Source organism: Marmota marmota, unplaced genomic scaffold (genome assembly GCF_001458135.2).
Source record: "Marmota marmota marmota unplaced genomic scaffold, marMar, whole genome shotgun sequence".
In the NCBI taxonomy this organism is placed as follows: Eukaryota; Metazoa; Chordata; class Mammalia; order Rodentia; family Sciuridae; genus Marmota; species Marmota marmota.
The window spans coordinates 54,600,147-54,617,566 of record NW_025999977.1 but is presented as its reverse complement, the minus strand read 5'-3'; the positions used below and the strand labels follow the sequence as shown (position 1 = coordinate 54,617,566).

General features: G+C 43.1%; 3 protein-coding genes across 17 annotated transcripts in view; 2 read left to right on the top strand and 1 right to left on the bottom strand.

The window, feature by feature from the left end:
* The window catches only part of Cpsf3 (cleavage and polyadenylation specific factor 3), a 35,810-nt gene extending 34,949 nt beyond the window's left edge, over positions 1 to 861 (top strand). For all 6 annotated transcript variants that reach the window (XM_015479991.1, XM_048804849.1, XM_048804847.1 and 3 more), the window contains one exon: positions 550 to 861. In XM_015479991.1, the coding sequence (XP_015335477.1) occupies positions 550 to 651 (102 nt within the window). In that variant the 3' untranslated portion in view covers positions 652 to 861. The remainder of the gene's footprint in view (positions 1 to 549) is intronic.
* A 2,879-nt stretch (positions 862 to 3,740) lies between these two features.
* On the top strand, positions 3,741 to 16,480 carry Iah1 (isoamyl acetate hydrolyzing esterase 1 (putative)). Of its 5 annotated transcripts, none has more exons than XM_048804834.1 (6): positions 3,741 to 3,907; positions 4,903 to 4,955; positions 9,171 to 9,319; positions 10,269 to 10,430; positions 12,343 to 12,464; positions 15,829 to 16,480. In XM_048804834.1, exons 1-6 carry the CDS (start codon positions 3,827 to 3,829, stop codon positions 15,913 to 15,915), a joined length of 654 nt encoding a protein of 217 aa, XP_048660791.1. In that variant the 5' UTR covers positions 3,741 to 3,826; the 3' UTR covers positions 15,916 to 16,480. The 5 variants fall into 5 exon arrangements, with proteins under 5 accessions (XP_048660791.1, XP_015335476.1, XP_015335475.1 ...); XM_015479990.2 differs by lacking the exon at positions 15,829 to 16,480 and adding an exon at positions 14,936 to 15,313 and having other exon boundaries at positions 3,747 to 3,907; positions 9,174 to 9,319; XM_015479989.2 differs by lacking the exon at positions 15,829 to 16,480 and adding an exon at positions 14,936 to 15,313 and having other exon boundaries at positions 3,748 to 3,907.
* Adam17 (ADAM metallopeptidase domain 17) overlaps positions 15,721 to 17,420 on the bottom strand; it is a 55,480-nt gene continuing 53,780 nt past the window's right edge. For 5 of the 6 annotated variants that reach the window (XM_015479988.2, XM_048804830.1, XM_048804831.1 and 2 more), the window contains one exon: positions 15,721 to 17,193. In XM_015479988.2, the coding sequence (XP_015335474.1) occupies positions 16,843 to 17,193 (351 nt within the window). In that variant the 3' untranslated portion in view covers positions 15,721 to 16,842. The remainder of the gene's footprint in view (positions 17,194 to 17,420) is intronic. The other variant, XM_048804829.1, reaches the window with a different exon arrangement.

Below are 17,420 nucleotides of genomic sequence, written 5' to 3'. Positions count from 1 at the left end.
GTAAATCAAATTAAATACCAAATATTGAGTAGATGACCACCTCCATTGCTTGCCAAAAGTACTTTTTGTTGTACCACCTAGCTTCCTTGGACTAGCATTGCCTGGACCAAATATGGGCAATTCCGTGTAGTTCTCTACACCTTTCCATATTCTGAATTTCAGTGCAAGTAGTGATTATGATTTAAAAGTTTTAAACCCATTTCTGCTACTTTTTCCCTCCTGACACTTGCCAAATTTCTTTCTTTTTGTGGCCCCACTGTTTGCACCTCCTTTCCCCCACCCCCTCTTTCCTAGGACTCACCTTCCAGCTTCTTCTAAGGCAGGGCTCAATATTTCCCCGCCCTCAGCTCACCTCTAATTAGGACCATGCGTGTGTCAGGACGGGCTTGGTACCCTGTACCTGTTCTAGGTGTGCAGACTAGTAGTTCTACCCCTTGGTCATCAGTCCTCCAATGCCCTCCACCCTTACAGAAGATGGCTTGTTCTTAGACTGTTTATCCTCCATATAATTATAGACTCCAAAAGGCATGTTTGTGCTTTCACTTTCAGACTGTAGAATGTGAAGAAGGAAGTGAAGACGATGAGTCCCTCCGAGAAATGGTGGAATTGGCTGCACAGAGGCTGTATGAGGCACTCACGCCAGTTCACTGACTACCTTTTATCACTGTGTGTGTTAAAAGCTTTTTTTAATTTTGAGTCTACTTCTATTATTTCAAGTAAAATACCTTAGTTTTCTGGGGGTAGCCTGTTTACCTTTGATATCAAATGGCCTTTATTCCAGCAACACACTAAATTACCAACTAATCTGTCCATTTTTCTAGAATTAACTACTGAATAAACTGCTCATTATTTTAGAATTGATTCTGCCTCCCAGAATGTATGCAGTTTCACTGAAATCTTTTGATATGTTCATAGGAAATGAGTCAGAATTTCTTATTATATTTAGTAAGGAAAGAAAATAGTGTTTTGTATTTTCACATCTATATTCTGAATTTCAGTGCAAGTAATGATTATGATTTAAAAGTTTTAAACCCATTTCTGTTACTTCCCTCCTGACACTCTTGCCAAATTCCTTTCTTTTTGTGGCCCCACTGTTTGCACCCCCTTTCCCCCATCCCCACTTTCGTAGGACTCACCTTCCAGCTTCTTCTAAGGCAGGGTGTAAAACCCCACAAAGGGTCCCAGCCCTAGTCCTTCCCGGCCCCTTCAGCCAGCATGGCCAAGGGTGGAGCAGGCAGTTTCTTAGGTCTTGGAGCCTTTACCCTTGGGACCAGAACCAGTCTAGGAACCTGGAGGAAGGGAGCAGAGGAGACAGCCTAGAGGGTTTACCTTGGCTTTACAAGGTTCTGGGGATCCAGCCTCTGGGTTAGGGGAATATGTTGGAAACTAAGGCGGCTGGTCAGACTACAGCAGGCAGGATGGAGGTTATAGTGCAGAAAGGACTTCTAGATGGCACTCAGCAGTAGCCAGCCAACCTGCAAATGTGAAAAAGGGAGCCAGTCTAGTCTCATCAGCCTGGTTTTAGGAATCCAGGTGTCCTGTGAGAACATTGACTTGGGAGTAGGGTGGGGTCCTGGACTTCTGGAAAGACAAAGAGGTGGTGAAAGGAAGAGAGGTTCTCAAATTCTTAATTTGTACATTTTTTAAAATATGACTTTAAAGACTCATTTTCTTTATAGTATCTACACATTCAGGTCAGGAAAATTCAGTTTTTATTACTCAAATGTATTCAGGTGGCAGTTGTTGATTTGTTTCTTGTGTAAATTTGCTCATTGGTCTAATTTCCTGAAGTATGTTTAACATTGCAGGAGTGTCTGCAGTTTAGCTCTGCTAGGGATCTATAATGAAAATGGCCTGATTGATACTCCCCCCCAGGAACAAACAAGTGCACTGCTAGCCAGCATCTTCCCTCACAACTGTCCACGGAGCTCATGGGCTTCATCTCTTAGTGATATGACCTTCTATAGCTCCTCTGGTAATCACCTTCAGTATATAAATCTGATTCTGTTACTTAAAATGAAAGATTCATTTATATAAAAATAGCCTACTTACCTTTTTTGTTTTTTTTTTAGTTTTGTTACTGGGGATTTAACCCAGGGACACTTTACCACTGAGCAACATCCCCAGCCCTTTCATTTTTTTTTAAGACAGGGCCTCACTAAATTGCTGAGGCTGGCCTTGAACTTGCAATCCTCCTGCCTCAGCTTCCTGAGTCACTGGGATTACAGGTGTGTGTCACCATACCTAGTTTTTTTCCCCCTCTTGTACTGGGGATTGAATCCAGGGGAGCTCTGCCACAAAGCTACATTTCCAGACCCCTTTTTTGTGTTTGTTTTGGAGACAGGGTTTCCCTAAAATGCCCACGCTGAGATTACTAGTTAGGATTACAATGGGCCACTGTGGGCTGCATAAAAGAGCCTACTTCAGCCCATACTAAAAGATCTCGGGGTCAATTTTCACCTTTTATGTGTCAGAAGATTTTATGATAATCTGGGCCCAGTGGCACATGCCTGTAATCCCAGCAATTTAGGAGGCTGAGCCAGGAGGATCCCAAGTTTGAAGTCAACCTCAGCAACTTATGAGACCCTATCTCAAAAAAAGGGGGGGGGGAGCTGGGGATGTTGCTCAGCGCCCAAGAACCTCTGGGTTCAATCCTTGATACCAAAAAACACACACACACACACACAATATGATAAATTTAAAAACATTGTTACAAAAAATCACAGGCTTTTTGTAATCCTTTTTTTTTAAAATATTTATTTATTTTTTAGTTTTCGGCAGACACAACATCTTTGTTGGTATGTGGTGCTGAGGATTGAACCCGGGCCGCACGCATGCCAGGCGAGCGCGCTACCACTTGAGCCATATCCCCAGCCCTACTTTTAACATAAAATGTATAAAAATAGGAAAAGCGCCTTTCCCCTTAGTCCCACACCGTTTAAGTAAGCAATTTGAGTGAGGTTTCTAAACTGTTCTGGGTATCGGTCCCGCCCCACGTGCTCTCAGCCCTCTGAACTCTGGCTGGAACTGATTCCTAAAATGGCACATTTGACCTCCGCTGCAGCTGAAGTCTGGGTGATTAGGACGAAGTCGGAACACCTCAAGACTTGGCAAGGGTTCTCCATCTGGCGCAGGCAGTGACCCCTGCCGGAGTGCTGCCACACTAGACGCGTTTAGGCGGACAGGAGTGAGGGTCCGCAATCAGCCTTTATTTTTAAAGCTCTCCAGAGGACACAAGCCGGAAGCCGAAGGCTTGTCGCGCAGCGCAGCACGCCAGCGTCCTCGGCCACTTGGGCACAAGGTAGGCGGGCTGCCGGTAGCTGCGCGCCGCCTCGCCCTGGGCACCTAGCTGTCCTGTTCCCACGTCGCCGGGCCGAAGGCTTCACACGCGCCGGAGTTGCCCTTAACGGCGGTCGTGCCAGGGGCCCCTTTCGTGACTGCGCCGATGCTCTGTGCCGCAGCTCGTCGGGGCTGGCGCCAAACTGCCGCCCTCTCGGGTTGTCTGGGGGAACTGCCAAGGGCGCCGCGGGAAGGCCTGTTTCCATCTCATCCGGACCCGCGAGATACGTGAGGCCGAACTTTCATAAAGGCACAGAACTCGACCTCCCGGTGCCCGCCGCGCTCGCCGCCAGAGCACCGCCTGGAAAAGCGAGTGCCCACCCCCTCGAGCGCCACGCCCACCCCTCGAGTGCCCCTTCTGAGGGCCACGCCCACGAGGGCCCGCCTCCCGAAGGCCACGCCCCCATGAGCGCCTCGCCCCCGAGCGCCAGCCTCCGAGCATCCCGCGGGATATCCGGCCTGGACTCGGCGTTCAGCGCGCAGTAGTATGGCGGCTTGTGCGGGGATGTCTGGCGGGAGCTCTCTGCCTTGGCCTCGAGTGTTGCTTTTCGGGGACTCCATCACTCAGGTACCGCCGCTCCGATCGCCCCGGACGCTCCACGGGTCGCTCGAGCGGCGGCTCCTGAGGCCCTGCCTCGGCTCGGGAGAGTCTAGGCCGGGCCGCCCGTGCGGGCTGCCTCGGAGGGGCACCGGCGGGCGGTAGTTGGTGGGTGGACCTTGAAAATGCCCTCAAGAGTAAAGCAGGAAGAGCTTTTCACCCGGGGCCATTTCAACTCCCATCCAGGGGAAGAACGTTTTCTTATAACGGGGCTTGAATTTTTAGACAGGGTCTTGCTTAGCTGCCAAGGCTGGCCTCAAATTTGCGATCCTCCTGCCACAGCTTCCGGAGTCGCTGGGATGAGGGATGCGCCACCGCGCCCGGGGGCAAGGAGAATTATTCTAAATACATTATTTCGGAAAGATAGTAGGTTAAGTTCCTGTACCCCGCCCCCAACGTGCAGACATCTAAATCAGGCTTTTGTGTGTATGCACCATCAATGTTAGGATCAGGGCAGTAAGAACCTCTCAAGGACCTTGTGAATGTGTGTCATGGGAGTGTCCACCTGAGTTACGTCATTAAGAAAGCAGTGGCTGGTTCCCCTGGCACAGCGTGGACCCGTGTCTTAGCTGCACGCACAGGTGATTGCACCTCCTAGTACCTGCACTCCATCGGTCACCACTAGCCTTTTTTATTCCGACACAGGGTTGTACCAAGTTGTGGAGGCTGCCTTGAAAACTCCTTCTCGGCCTCTGGAGTCTCTGAGATTACAGGCGTGGCTCACCACACCTGAGTAGTACCTTTTTAGGTGACAAATTTCTCCAGTATTAGGTCTCTAATAGGTGGCTGGCTTAAATCCATTTTCCTAGAGTTCTGCCAGGTGAAGCTACAGTTGGCCCCAAGACGTCCTCCCCGAGTGAGGAAGGGCAGGAATCTAGGGAGTACACAACTAGAGGAGCTGCTGACCCAAGTTCCCATGCTAAGTTCTGAGTATACCGATTAGTAATGGGCTTCTCTTTCTTCAGTTTTCTTTTCAGCAGGGTGGATGGGGAGCATCATTGGCTGACAAACTGGTCAGGTGAGAATAGTTTCTAGATTAATACTGGGTATTTACTGATGGTAAATGTCATCTCAAAGTGAATGATACCACAAATTCTTTATTAATCTCTGCTTTCCTTTCTTAGTCAATGTATGGTTAGAGAAACAGAAAGGGCAGCCACGCAGGATTCATCAAAAAGCTTTGGCACCATGTGAAATCAAACACAAAAACTGTGGAAACAAAAATTTTGACTGTTTGCCGTATAAAAAAAAACTAGTCGTTTTTTCAGTTATGATGGGTATGATTTAAATTAGTGGAGGTGGACAGAAAAAAAATCATTTTTTAAAAACTCAAAGTTGGATTCATTTTGAATGGAATGGTATACCGAACCCATATTCTTCTAGTAGGTAGATACCTATCAGGAACTAGGAAGCTCTATGGTGAGCAAGTGTTACCTCAAAGGGACGCTGGCCTGATGAATGGCATAGGAGTCATCTCCATTCACTGCTGTGAGACCAGAAAAATTCAAGTGCACCCTCAAGGTAGGATAGATAGTAAAATGGTCAGGTAGTCACGGTAATGGGCCCCAATTAAGGCTCTTTTCAATTGTACCTCTTCATGAGAATAATCAGAAACATTCCAGCCAAACCTAGTCCTTGGAAAATGGAAGTGGAGGTGGGCCTTAATGGAGATGATAGGAAAATTCAAACTAAGGGCTAAAAGGGCACAGCCAATTAGGTAGTTTCCAGACAAACCAATAGCCTAGATATTTTTCCAGTACATATTCAGCATAGATTTTGACTAATAGCATTAGAACTCTTCCAAGATCTGAAGAGCATAGATATTGAGTTCCCCCACCCAGCAACTATATAAGCCCCAGGCTAGTACATTAAAGTTGCAACCCTAGCCGGGTGTAGTGGTGCATGCTTGTAATCTCAGCAGCTCAGGGGGCTGAGGCAGGAGGATTTCGAGTTCAAAATCAGCCTCAGCAAAAGCGAAATGATAAGCAAGTCAGACCCTGTCTGTAAATAAAATACAAAATAGGGCTGGGGATGTGGTTCGGTGGTAGAGTACACCTGATTCAATCCCCAGTACCAAAAAAGAAAAAAAAAAAAGGCACCCCTTTTGGTTCCTTTTGTGCTACAGGAGCTCTGACTCTTTTCACTTGAATAAATCCTACTCTTATCTGAATTTCATTCTTCAAATTCATGAAACAAGAACCTGGAAAGGAGGTACTGGCAGGTGGCTGGGGTCTGCTGTAACACTATAGCAGCAGAGGCTTCTGTTTCATATCAAATGAGTTCTGAGGGACACATTCAATGGTTATCTCTGCATGCTTGGGGGTGAATTTTTGTAGTAGGTTCCTATGTTTGCTTCAGCCATCTGCACAACCCTGAACTGTTCCTGATGTTTTAGTTTAACCTAATCTTATTAAGAAATGCCTCATTGTAACTATCCATCCGTACTGCCTCCATGGACACCAGTGAATTTTAAAATACAGAATTAAGTGTACAGTCCTCAGCCCATAGTGACGTCCATGAGTTTTTAAACAGGCTCTTGTAAACTCATCGCAAAAAGCATTTTAACAAAATTTAAATTTATTGGTACATTTTCATCAATTTTTAAACAATATCCAAGTTTTCTGAAACCCAAAATGCTGAGTTGAAAGAGTTAAACTCACCCTTTTCAGTTTTTAAAAGCTGCTGTTTCTTTTGAAGATGTGTGGTTGTCTACTGTCATTCATAAAGCACCTAATTTATTTTTCTGGAAAGCAGGTTTTTCTTCTCTTTCATAGCATTAAGGATTGAACCCAGGGCATTTTGACACCCTGGGCCCTTTTAATTTTGACGCAGGGTCTTGAAATTGCCCAAGCTATCTCTACCTGTGATCCTCCTGCTTCAGCAGGTGTGCACAGTATGGAATGCAGTTTGTAGGACCTGCATGTTTTTGAAGGAGTCTAGTTAATTCTTATCCTTTTTCATCTTCATATGGATTTAAGTTCCTGTTATTATCTATGACTTTATATGCAAGTTTTTGATTTTCCTGTTTTTTAGCCTTTTGAATAACTTAAGATACTGCTGACTTTTTTAATTCAACCCAGAGAAATTCAGATATGCTTCTCTTTTGGAAGGGAATCTTTTTAACACTTTCAACCCTGGGCCTCACTGGTACTTTTGTCCTGGTCTTGACTCCCAAACGATCATATAATTATATATATATATTTTAAATCTGGCTGCCAATTATTGAGCTCCTTATGTGTGTCTAGCCTTTACATTTAGTTTTCACTCAGCCTGGCAGATGAGAATTAGTCCCTGGCCAGTGCCTCCTTGTTAGTCAAGGATGGGGAAATCCAGGCACAGCTGTTAGGATTCCAGACCTCGTGGTTGTACTGCTATGACTCTTATGAAACTGTTTTGCCCTTCTTAAAAAGAATGTGTCCTGGGGAGAGGTTGCTGGGAATTGAACCCAGGGCTAAGCATACATTCTATCACTAAGCTATACCCCTAGCCCTGCCCTTTGTTTTTGAAATGCTACAGTGACTATATCATTGAATGAATGTAAGACATACCCACTTCGTTAAAATTCTAGAGAACTTCCATTTTAAAGTGTTGTGGCTGGATTCTAAATGGCTTGTTAGCTTCCTGGAATCTTTACAAATAAAAACATTCAGGCCCATTTACAAATAAATATGGCTGGGTTTTTTTTTGTTGTTGTTGTTGTTCCCAAGATGTACAAATGCTACTTGAGAGCTTTCAGAGTAGGTCCATGAAAATGAGACCCTTCCTGCTGCCTTCCTTGGAGTCTGCCGCCTGGCACTGCAGCCTTCAATTACTGGTACTGCAATTTTTTCATTTATTGTTTTACATGTAAGAATTTGAACCACATACCAAAATGAACACCAGTTTTCTAATCATAAAGTTGAAACTGCAGATTCATTTTATTTATATATATTTTTGGTACCAGGGATTGCACTCGGGGGCACTTGACCACTAAGCCACATACCCATCCCTATTTTGTATTTTATTTAGAGACAGGGTCTCAAAGTTGCTTAGCACTCACAGTTGCGGAGTCTGGCTTTGAACTTGAGATTCTCCTGTCTCAGCCTCCCAGGCTGCTAAAATTACAGGTGTGTCCAACCGTGCCCGGCTCATTTTATTTTAAAATACAATTTTATTATCTATTCGACATAAATAATACTGGAAATTGAACCCAGGGGCACAATCCTCCTGCCTCCAGTATGCTGGGATTCCTGGTGTGCACCAATACCTCTAAAGACCTTTTTATTATGGACAGCTTTTAATCATCTACAGAAGCAAAGGATATAATTATCCCATCCATCCTTCCCACTATGAATTATTCTGATATTATTATTTACCAAAATTACTTTCTTTTATGATAGAGCCCCTGTCATGTGACTAATATCATCTAAGGTGTTCTAAAGTAGTGTGATCCTGAAGTGGGATTCCTCATGTCAGGGACACACTAGCCAAGGATGGATCTGGCATGTAAACCCCCGCAACCTGCTTCAAGAGCCATGGTTGTATTGTGTGTGTGGGGGGGGGTGTGTGTGTGTGTGGTGTGGTGGTGGTGGTGGTGGTATGGTGTGTGTGTTTTTTTTCTTCATTGTATCAGTCAAATTATTTTCAGTCCTTTTTATTATTTATTTTGAGACCGCTCTTGCTGAACTGCTGAGGCTGGCTTCGAGCTTGCAATCCTCCTACCTAAGATGCCCAAATTTTTGGGATCATAAACATGTGCCTCCATACCTAGCTTGAGTCAAACTATTTTTAAGAAGGGGTTGGGGAGAGATGCCTGTTAATGAACTAGTTAAAAACTAATTATAAAATCATTTGAAACCAAAAGTCTAAAATATTTCAAACACCTCAAACAAAATCACTGAGTTTCAGTTTGTTAGTGATTTTCTAAGATACTGTACTTGGTCACATTAATATCCATCTGTTGTGAACAGTTTTAAAGTTATTCTCTATACTACCATGAAAGTCTTCAGACTAAATCAACCCCTTCAACATAATTTATCACCTCCCTCTTTGAGGAGTATGGTGATTTACATGTGTCCCAGAACTGACTTAAGAGAGATCAGCGTGTTTCAACCCTGTACTTGATTTTACTGAAGTGAAAGCTGGGCTGGGTCAAAGCCACGTGCTGGGATGAGAAGCCCAGCACACCCTTGCTAAAGTGGGCTACCAAGCAATTCTTTGCTCAGTTAAATCTTTTAACAATCTTTCATTTCAGAAGATGTGATGTTCTGAATCGTGGATTTTCAGGTTACAACACCAGATGGGCCAAAATTATTCTTCCAAGACTAATCAGGAAAGGGAACAATTTGGACAACCCAGTAGTAGTTACAATTTTCTTTGGCGCCAATGACAGTGCACTAAAAGGTAATGGCATTTTTGTTTTCCTAGTTAATTTTTAGTCATTTTAACATTAGAGCAAACTTGGATTTATATACTTTTAACTGTTTACTTATATTCCAAAAGAGAAAGTTTCACCAAACGTATGCATTCCTTGAATTTGTTTACAGGGATTTCTTCTGGCTCTGCTGTGGGTGGTTTTTATTCCCATCCCTCCATCGTTGGCAGACTTAAACTGCAGCACTTTGTTTCTGGAGTCCATTAGTGTTGTGCTGTATTTCCAGTGTTTCTCTTTTTGTGTGTGTTTTTATTTATATATAAGCAGAAAGCATTACAATTCTTATTACATATATAGAGCACATGTCTCAGGTTGTTATTACATAGTATATTCACACCAATTCTCTCTTTAGTGGGTACAGTTGGCAACAGGGCTCAAGATACACCCCTGCAATTTGCATTTCACTAGTGAGAAAGGATGTAAGAAATTTGAGGAAAATAAAGTAAATATTCCCTTTGCATTTTATATTGAATCAAAATCTTAAAAGAAATTTTAATGGTGAATTTTAATCATATGTAGAATAAGGATAAATACTTTCTAAGCACACAAGCAACTGAGGAAATTGCAAAGGAAAAAGCAGTTTATTAAATTTTGACATAGCTTATGTTGGAGCTGGGGTGTAGGTTAGTGTAGAGTGCTTGCCTAGCATCACAAAGTCCTGGGTTCCTTCCCCAGGGTCTCTGACTTGCTTAGCACCTTGCTTTTGCTAAGACTGGCTTGAACACACGATTCTCCTGTCTCAGCCTCCTGAGCTTCCAATTACAGGCATGCACCACTGCGCCTGGGTTACATTTTAATCCTTTAAGAAGGAAACCTTAACAGTTCCCCAGTGACTTCAAGAATTGTATGCATGCCATGAAAGTGGTTTCATTTTAATCATTGCCACCTTGAGCCAAAAAATTTGTCCTTTATAAACAGATGAGAATCCCAAGCAGCACATTCCCCTGGAAGAGTATGTTGCAAACTTAAAAAGCATGGTGCAGTACCTGAAATCAGTGGATGTCCCTGAGCATCGAGTCATACTCATCACGCCACCTCCGCTTTGTGAAACAGCCTGGGAAAAGGAGTGCATCATGCAAGGTAAGCCAGCCATGCCTAGTGGCATCAAACCTGGACATGAACACTCAAAAGACTTCCTGCTTGTGGGCCCTGTATTAGTCTGTTTTCAGTCAACTTCCATTATGTCTTACCAATAACTTTGACAGAAAAGGGCTTCTGGCTTTGGGTAAGTCAGGAAGGAACCACTGGCCTGGACTTTATAGTTGCCAGCTCCATCATACATGAAGCCCATTGAGAGTGTGCAGAGAGCCTGGCTGCAAGCCTTGGAACTGGCAGGTTAGCTGCAGTGGTTTGAGAGATGCTGGGTCCAAGGGCTAGATGTATATCCTGGGCACCTACTCAACATTTGTGGTGCTTTTCATGACTTCTTGGTATCAGGATGTTCTTGAAGCTGCTAGCTTTGCCCATCTCCTCATTAGGGGCCATGAGAGATGGCCCTTTCCACTCTGCCAAAAGAATACTCATCCCCATCCCCCTTTTTTTTTTCTATTCTTCATCATTTGAAAGAAAAAGTATAATGGTATAAGATCTCTTTTGTGTAAAAATGTTTCTTCTATGTAAAGATGCTGTTTTCTCATGTTTACACATATTTGGTTGAAAAGGTGCATTGTGGAATTTTTCTAAGCTGCCTTAAACTCAGAGAACAGGTTATCCTAGAACAAGTTAAAAGAGGTGAAACACAGGTGATCTGTCAATACCTGGGAAGAGTTTATTCTTTCCTCCTCTCAGACAGAAACCCAGGCCAGCATAGGTATAAGTACTCCTTTATCTCCACCTCCATTTGCCCATTTGCTCCTGTTATAATCGCACATCTCCACCAGCTCTCACTGTCCTGCCCATACCCCTAGTTCTGCTGTGGCAGCCTCCTGAGCTTCTCACTGGCTTTAGCTCTAGCTCCACTCTCCTCTGATAGGGAAAGGATGAAGCAGCATGACATAGTCAAATATGCACAGGCAGCCATGTGCAGTAGCACACACCTCCCACTTACGCAGGAGGCTGAGGCCAGTCTAGTCAACTTGGTAGGATCCTGTCTCAAAACTTTGTAAACAAAGTTTTAAAAAGGAACCTGATGTGGGGCTGGGGATATAGCTCAGTTGGTAGAGTATTTGCCTCGCATGCACAAGGCCCTGGGTTCAGTCCCCACAAAAATAAATAAAAACATGATGGGGCTGGGGAGTAAGCTCAATGGGGTTTGAACCCAGGAATGCTCTACCACTGAGCTACATTACTAGCCTTTTTTTTTTTTTTTTCTTTTTTTACATTTTTGGGTGCTGGTGATCAAACCCGGGGCTTTGTGAATGCCACACAATCTTCAATATCAAGAAGGCGGGGGTAGAGCACATATATTCTGCAAGAATCTAGCCTTTCAATGATCTTGCTGTTCCTATGATCAGGTGGGCATTATCAACATAGCAGGAAAACTTCAGCATGGTTAAGCAAGTTATTCAGTCACACAGCTACGTATAGGGCAGTTAATAGGCAATTGTCAGGACTGTCCAGTTCTCAGAGGACAACTTTTTCCACTGTATTGCAGTGGCGTTTTCTTACCTGGGTCTCAGCACTGCATCTTCCATGGTCTTTTCTTTCTGGTGTGGTCCAAGCCCAGGTCACCTCTGCCTTGCTCTCTAGCCCAGCAGCCCCAGCTCCCTGGGCCTTTCCTTCCTCTGCACCTCTGTTCAAGTCTTGTAGAATATCCTCTTCAGCTTCTCAGAAGGCTGTGGTTATCAGTAACAACTCCCTCTTTTCCCACTGAACTTTGTCCTCTGCCGTGTAGAGCACTACATGAGAGTAGCCTGTGAGACCCATCATTGTGATAACCAGACTCTGAGAGGGGCTATCATTGATGGAATTTAGAAACCACCGGGGTCCTCACAACCTGCACAAGGACCAGCACTTGTGTTCAGTCACCTCCTAGATTTCCTCTCTCCAATAGGTTGGAAAATAAATCGCTTGAACTCCGTTGTTGGTGAATATGCCAGTGTGTGTTTACAAGTGGCCCAAGACTGTGGGACTGATGTTCTTGACCTGTGGACCATGATGCAGAAAGACAATGAGGTATAGTGACTTTGCTCAGTCCTTCCAGGATGAGTGGGATCACAAAGAAGCCAGCCAGCCAGCCCTTTCAGCAAAAAGGGTGGGATAGCTTGGAGAAAGGAAGGAGCTGCATGAATTTACCTGGTTCCTCAACTAGGAGTTATTATTTAGTGACATAGAAAGTTAAGACTTATTATTAATAAAACAGTGAATTCAAGCAGCTTATGGTATTTGCTATACCATTCACAGCTTAAGACATGTAGTTCTAATTATTTTAAAATAATGAAACCCCATTTACAAGTATAAAAGATAAAAAGCTAGTCCTCATGCAGAATGGTACAGGAACACAGCTGGACAGTTTCTTATAGTTACATATGTACTACCAGAGGACCCAGCCCTCCAATCCTGAATGTACCTGAGAAATGAAAACCATGTCCCCAGAAACCTAGCATGTAACTGTTCATAGCAGCATAATGCATAATTGCCGGAAGCTGGAATCAACCTGTGTATCCTTCGAGAGTGAGACAGTAAACTGGTTAAGCCAGTGCAGAGGTAGGAAATGCTATAGGAAGTGCAGCAACCAGGATGAAGCCCAGAGGCATTTCACTGAAGGAAAGCAGCAAGATTTGAAAGGTTACACCTGTGATTCCATCTATGTGACATTTAGAAAGTCAATACTGTAATGACACAACACATAGCCAGCGGTTAGGTGGGGAGCCTATGACAAAACTGAGGTCCTACATAGATCCCAATGAGTGGCACAGGAGAGGCAGAGTCAGACACAGGGCTTTTTTCCTCTTCAGTTTTGTACTAACTATTTGTGCTACGGGGCACTTAAAAAGGCCATTTCTTTGCTCTGCTGAGACCTAGAGAAAACGATGACTGTGACAAGGACTGTGGCATTTGGAGTATCAGAGGAAAAGGATCCAGGGCACAGGAAGTTCTTTGAACAAAAAACTCAGCCTGACTCAGTTTACTCTCTTCATAGCCATTAGGTTTGGCCATCTGGACAAAAGAAGGTAGAAAGGAAACAGCCAAGAACTTACCAAACCAGATGCCAATTTTTTCCTTCCCACTTAAATTCTTACCAGTCCTTCAAAAGACCTGGTGGTTTCTAACATTTACACACTTATTATATATATATATTATATATATATATATATATATATAATGGGGACAATGGTAATAATTATATATATATAATGGGGACAATGGTAACCAGTAAGAGCCATACCACCATGTGGACAGTGAGCATTGCCAGTCATCTTTGGAGGTTCTCAGAGCCCAGCCCTGTACTTGAGTACATCACTGCCCTCCTGGCCTCCAGGCTGCTAATCCTGGACTGGATTTGAGTCTATTTGAGAGTCTTCTGGGCGCTCAGATTAGGAGAGGCCTTGGCTGCCTGAGTGCTAAAGGGTCAACATCCAGAATTGTTTTAGCCTAAGAATCCAACGTGGTGGTTGCAAAAAGTTGTGCTACAGAGGAAAAGACATCTTATTTACATTTTGGGGGTACTGGTGATTGAACCCAGGGGACTCCACCAGTGGGCTATATCCCCAGCCCTTTTTACTTTATATGAGGCAGGGTCTCCCCATATTACCCAGATTGGCTTCAAAGTTAATGATCTTCCTGTCTCAGCTCCAGAGTAGCTGGTGTGTACCTCTGCACCTGACTGGAAAGGACATTTTAAAACACTTGGTTAGTTATGCTAATGAGTCATTTTAACACACCAGGATCCTAGAATGGAGGAAACATCAACCATCCAGAAGAGGATACTGAGGTTTAGGGAGAAGCACTGCTGGAGTCTATGATCTTGGTCTGTGAAAGCCATATAGCTTTTCCATGCAACTCTAAAGTGGATTGGGCAAGAGCCCTTGCCTGGCCAAGAGTTTTCTGTAAGGGAGAAATGGCTCTGAGGGTGGCTATTAAGGGGAGTGGCAGTAAAACAGGAGTCATAGCCCAATAATTCTTGTTCTCATTTGGATTGTCATTCCCCGAAAATCTTGCCTAAGAGTCACATGAAACTGACTTACTAGGACCCCAAGGTATTTTTTTAAATTTTCCTGGTACTAGGGATTAAACTCAGTCCCTAGCCCGAGTGTGCTAGGCAGGTGCTCTGCTACTAAGCTACATCCCCAACCAGACACCCTGAGCTTTCTTAATAACAGGTTTTTCATTTTTGTTATTTACATTAAAGAATCATTCACTCATTAAGCCTCTTTCAGCTGATAACCACTTTAGAGTGAAGGCCTATAATGCTGTCCCTGAGAACTCAGGCACATAGTGGTAATGAATTTTATGAAGCTCAGGTCTAATATAGAGAGCACCAGCATATATCATTCACATTTATACTGCTGCTGTGGTCTGAGACAATTCAGGTCAAATGCCTGAAACAAAGGGCTGGTGAGTTCTGACTCAGGCCCATACTGGGAGGGAAGCACACACTGGCAATGAGAAAAACTATACAGCTTTACTGTGCCTTCTCTTTACAGGACTTCTCATTCTACTTATCCTCTGACGGACTACATCTATCACCAAAGGGAAATGAATTTTTGTTTTTACACCTCTGGCCTCTGATAGAGAAGAAAGTCTCTTCTCTGCCTTTGCTGCTTCCTTACTGGAAGGATGTAGCAGAAGCACAACCTGAACTAAGTCTACTGGGAGATGGAGACCATTAGTCAATTCTAGGAAATGCAAATCTGGTTGTTAATTTATAGATTGAAGTTGGTGATTATAACATATAGATTCCAAGGCAATTGAATGCAGAATATTTTTTTCTCAAGCTTAAAATTCTTCCTCACTATGCTGGACCAAAACACCAATTTTTGCCACTAATGTTTATAATAAAAGTTTTCAGATTCTTCAGGGAAGCTTTGTAGTTGAGCACATTCTGTTTTGATAAATGTTTATTGACTGGTGCAAGTATCATCAGTGCCATCCTGAGCAGTTTGTTAATCCTATACATGGCAAAAAAAAAAAAAGGAAACACAATTTTTGTTTTAAAAAGTCACAATTTTATAAAAAAAAAAAAAAGTTTTCTTACATTCTGCTGAGAACCGTTTCACTCATACATACACCCACTCACCTTGTATCAAATTATGAAAGTGGAACTAAAATATAAGACTATCCTGACAAGTTAAAAGATAGCAAATACCATAAGGTACAAATTCAAGTATTAGTGTAACAAATAACATTTGAGTAACACATGTCCTTACAGAAGAAGAAAGCATGATTTGTCACAAGTTTGGTTAACTGCCCTCAAAATTTACAAGTCATCTTGGTTAAAATGTGTTGGCTGGTAAGCACATTTTAGTTCACAGGAGAAAACAATTTTATGGAGATCAGAATTCAGGCTATGTTTTTTTTTTTTTTTTATCCTTCACACGGTAACAACAGATCATCCAGAATCCTAAAGCACTTGGCAAGAAGTCATGTGACCATCAACTTGTGGGTAATTAAAAAGGGTTTCTGAAGTATCAGGTCTGGTAGGGCCATACCCCTACCCCAGGACAGGCAGTGTTCCCTTTCCTGGCTTGTCACATCTCAGCATATTCAAAACAACCTGTTCTTTGGTTAAAAGTATCTCATTTACTCTCTTGTCCACTAACTTAACAATAGGCAACTGTGTTTTTTTGGATCATATTTTGTAGTACTGTGGATAAAGAATTTTTAAACGCATAGTAAACAATATTAGGGATATATGAAGATACTTATAAAACACAGAAAAGCTACCCAGCAAATCGGAGACCTGAGAAATTAACAGGCTATCTTAACTATTGTAAACTTCACTATAAACTAGGTTGTTTTAATCTAGAAAGTACTAGCCTTAGAAAAGGCCTTATTCACCCAAATTATTTGTAAGTTTAGATGTAGCTTTCTCCCTGCTGTGAAAAGATCTGGGTAATACCTAGAAACACCCACATTTTGGCAATAATAGATTATCTCATTCCTTTACCTTTACTTGAAAAAAAAAATTGTTCCAATTGTCCTCTCAAATAACTGCTAAGTGCCTCATAGGGTCATTACAGTATATAAAAGATAAAAACTGATCATCTCCCTAATCAGTGCTGTTATCAGTATAAAGGTTAATTTACAATAACCTAAACCAGCTGTATTTTCTGCTTTTGCACCACCAGGTCAAAGGCTGTTTTGAAGCTCAAAAACACTAAAACCTGAAAGTCTGAAAATAAGCCAGATTCATCTGACCTCTTCAAAGGAAGAGGGTCTAACTGGACAGCACTGCTTATGTGAAGGAAGCTCAAACACATGGCTAGCATTTGCTGTTGAGTCATTTCCTTATCCCTCCCAGTTCTTCACAAGATATATGTCATGCTTCTAGGCCAAATTTATAAAAATATTTGCACATGTAAGTCAAAATCACTTAGGACATGACCCCTCACTAGCACTCAGTTTCTTTGCTGTCCACACGGTTCTGACGCTGCAGTTTAAAGGAAGCAGCCTTTTCACTTCTGGTGACTGGATGGTCCGTGAGATCCTCAAAGGACTTGGCAGCTGTGCCACTGTTAGGGAAGGGGTCCTTTTCAAAGCCATCTTCATCCATATGTGAGTCTGTGCTGGGGTCTTCTTGGATGGTGTCCATTCTCTGGTGGTCCAGTTTTGGAGCAGCAGACACTGGTGGCATCATAGGGGTGGGCTGTAGGGGCTGCAGGCGGCCTGGAGTCTGGGGTGCAGGAAAGGGCTTGATAATTCGAACTGAGGCCGAATCCATGCTGCTTAGCATCTCAACATTCTGGAAAGATGTGGGTTTTAATTGATGGGAATAAAAGATCAAAGGTTCTTAAGCTCCAACCTTACCCATCAAATGGCCCAGTACCGTGATCCTTTGTGCTAAAGCAAAGTGCCAGATATCAGGCTCACTCAACCCAAGAAGTTCAGAACAACTTTCAGATATCCTGACAACTTGGTATTTAGGCATCCAAAAGAGAACTCAATTATAAAGACCTATTACAGGAAAAG

Coding starts and splice junctions, on each gene's coding strand:
- Iah1 (XM_015479989.2), top strand. CDS start 3,827: ATGGCGGCTTGTGCGGGGATGTCTGGCGGGAGCTCTCTGCCTTGGCCT. Junction 3,908..4,902: donor TCGGGGACTCCATCACTCAG/GTACCGCCGCTC, acceptor CTCTTTCTTCAG/TTTTCTTTTCAGCAGGGTGG. Junction 9,320..10,268: donor CAATGACAGTGCACTAAAAG/GTAATGGCATTT, acceptor CTTTATAAACAG/ATGAGAATCCCAAGCAGCAC.